The 2,777-nt window shown below is 31.7% G+C and overlaps 1 protein-coding gene across 1 annotated transcript in view; it reads left to right on the top strand.

The window, feature by feature from the left end:
- Positions 1 to 2,452, top strand: part of LOC108690270 (retinoblastoma-binding protein 5 homolog) — a 3,555-nt gene extending 1,103 nt beyond the window's left edge. Inside the window, exons 4-7 of the mRNA XM_018197469.1 lie at positions 129 to 357; positions 728 to 1,183; positions 1,305 to 1,713; positions 2,096 to 2,452. Coding sequence (XP_018052958.1) covers positions 129 to 357; positions 728 to 1,183; positions 1,305 to 1,713; positions 2,096 to 2,181 — 1,180 coding nt within the window. The 3' untranslated portion in view covers positions 2,182 to 2,452. The remainder of the gene's footprint in view (positions 1 to 128; positions 358 to 727; positions 1,184 to 1,304; positions 1,714 to 2,095) is intronic.
- Positions 2,453 to 2,777: the final 325 nt, after the last annotated feature.

Raw genomic sequence — 2,777 nt, 5'->3', positions numbered from 1 at the left:
AAATTATTAAATTAAATTATTTTTATGATAACTTACTGAGAATCATCTTAAAAGGCATGTAATAAAAGTGATTTGGAAAAAATACAATACTAAAACATCATACTCAAAACATCAATTATATTTTTTAGTTGGTCTAGGAATGGTCACAAGTTATTGAGTGCATCGACCGACAATAATGTATGCATATGGGATGTTTTGTCTGGAGAATGTGATCAGAAATATAGATTCCCTTCTCCAATATTAAAAGTACAGTTTCATCCAAGAAATCTCAACAAGTTTTTAGTATGCCCAATGCGTCATGCTGCTGTTATGGTTGATGTCGAAGGAACACACAGAGTAATACCACTTGATGAAGATGTATGTAATAAATGACGTATTTCGATATTGCCTTTCACACATAATTAATATACTAATTTTGCTAATATATCAATATTTGCGCGCGCGCACGTGCGTGTGTGTATATATATATATTTGTGAAAATTGACAAGATTAAGTGTTACTTCTTGTTGATGGAATCAATTTTTATTAGCAAAATGTCAATGATATTGAAAAATGGATCAATTAAATCTTTTTGATACTTTATATAAAAAAATATTTAGAGAATTATTTTTAAATATTTCTATTAACTGATATTATTAAGTATTTCTATTATATATAACTAATTCATTTTAATTGAATGTATAATAAGAGACTAAAACTGGTAAAGATAAAGTTACTCCAATTTCAGAGTGATTTAAACATAGTAGCGTCATTTGATCGACGCGGAGATTATGTGTATACAGGAAACGCTCGCGGTAGAGTTTTAGTTCTTGACGCTGAGACATTAAATGTAAAAGCCTCTTACAAAATAACGCAAGGCACTGCTAGTAACACAGCAGTAAAAAGTATAGAGTTTGCACGGCGAGGCTCGTGTTTTCTAGTTAATACCGCTGATAGAGTAATTCGTGTATATGATAGTACTGAAATATTAGCGTGTGGCAAAGATGGTGAACCTGAACCAATACAAAAATTGCAAGATCTTGTAAACAAAACAATGTGGAAAAAATGTTGCTTTTCTGGTGATGGAGAATATGTGTGTGCTGGATCAGCAAGACAACATGCATTATACGTATGGGAAAAAAGCATAGGAAATTTAGTGAAAATTTTACATGGGACCAAAGGCGAACTTTTACTCGATGTTGTGGTAAGAAAATTGAATTTATAATTATCATCATATTCGACTTTGACTAAAATTTAATATTATATGATAATATTATAAGACTGCTCATGTACGCAATGTCTTTTATTTCTCCCTCTATCTATAGTGGCATCCAGTCAGGCCGATAATCGCATCTATATCATCAGGCGTAGTTTCTATTTGGGCACAAAATCAGGTAGAGAATTGGTCTGCGTTCGCACCGGATTTCAAAGAGTTGGATGAAAATGTTGAATATGAAGAAAGGGAAAGTGAATTCGATTTGAGCGACGAAGATAAGTCTGTCGTTCAAGGAGAAGAGGCTCAGGATGAAGAAATAGAGGTTGACGTTGCATCAATTGACAGAGTTGCTGCATTTTGTAGCTCTGATGAAGAAACTGAAGATATTGGTTCACTTCAATTTTTACCTATATCTCCAGATGTGGAAGATTCCGAAGATAATCAAGTAATGGCACACGAACCGCCAATGAAGAAACATCGATCACACGATATAGATTTACAGGGAGCACCGACTGACGGTAATATCTCACATATTTTAAAAGTAAAAACATAGAGAACGGACTGTGTGACTCGCGGCGTATATTAAAATGATAGATAAAAATAAAAGAGAGAGAAGGCAATTGATTTTCTATCTCTTTCTATTTAACAGTAATGAGTGTAATGAGAAGAAGATTGGCCGTCTTCCATGCTCTCTCTCTCTCTCTCTCTCTCTCTCTCTCTCACACGCGCGCGCGCGCGCGCGCGCACTGTTGTCGCTATATTTGAATACTATTTAATTAGATCGCGCAATCTATTCTCTATGTCTTCGATTAAAAAGATATGCTTGTAACATAATTTTTAAAGCAGTTGATAACTGAATTTTTATTCCGGTAGTCTACTAATAATTAATAAAATTTACAGAAACTCATCCCTTGCTAAATAAAGGAAAGGATAAGCCGACCACAAAGAAGGGAAGACCAAGACTTGAATACAAAAAGGGAAAGTAATTTAATGTGAAAGAGATATCTAAATATCGATAATAATCAAGAAATTTGCTTATTATTTATAATATGATAAAAATATGAAAAATTCTTGATCATTTTAACAAGTTTTTATAAAAGTACAATGTATGATAAATGTTAAATTGGTTTGAACTGATTAAAACTAAAATAATGAATTTTTAATCAGTCTTAAAAAAATGACGATTCTATCATCATTATCCGATGATTCCGTTATCTCAATAAATCATATTCATCTGTTACCTCAATAAAAACCAGAGTTGGGAAGTAATGTGTTACTTGTAACACTGTTTCCGTTTTCGTTACTTTTTTCTGTAACGGTAATGGTAACGTTGTTACATTTTTACAGTAATGGTCACGAATTTTACCGTTACTTCAGTTCCCTATTTTCTTATTTTATAATTTATTCTTAATTTCTTAAAAAATATTTTGTATTTAATATCTTATACTCTGTTCTAATAGGCATTGCCAATGTTGAAAATATATATGTGTGTGTGTGAATTATATATTTTCAACATTGGCAGTGCCTATTAGAACACAATATAAGATATTAAATACAAAATATTTTTTAAGAAATTAAGAAT

This window comes from Atta colombica, unplaced genomic scaffold (genome assembly GCF_001594045.1).
Source record: "Atta colombica isolate Treedump-2 unplaced genomic scaffold, Acol1.0 scaffold302, whole genome shotgun sequence".
NCBI classification, from domain to species: domain Eukaryota; kingdom Metazoa; phylum Arthropoda; class Insecta; order Hymenoptera; family Formicidae; genus Atta; species Atta colombica.
This window is presented reverse-complemented; position numbering and strand designations above follow the sequence as displayed.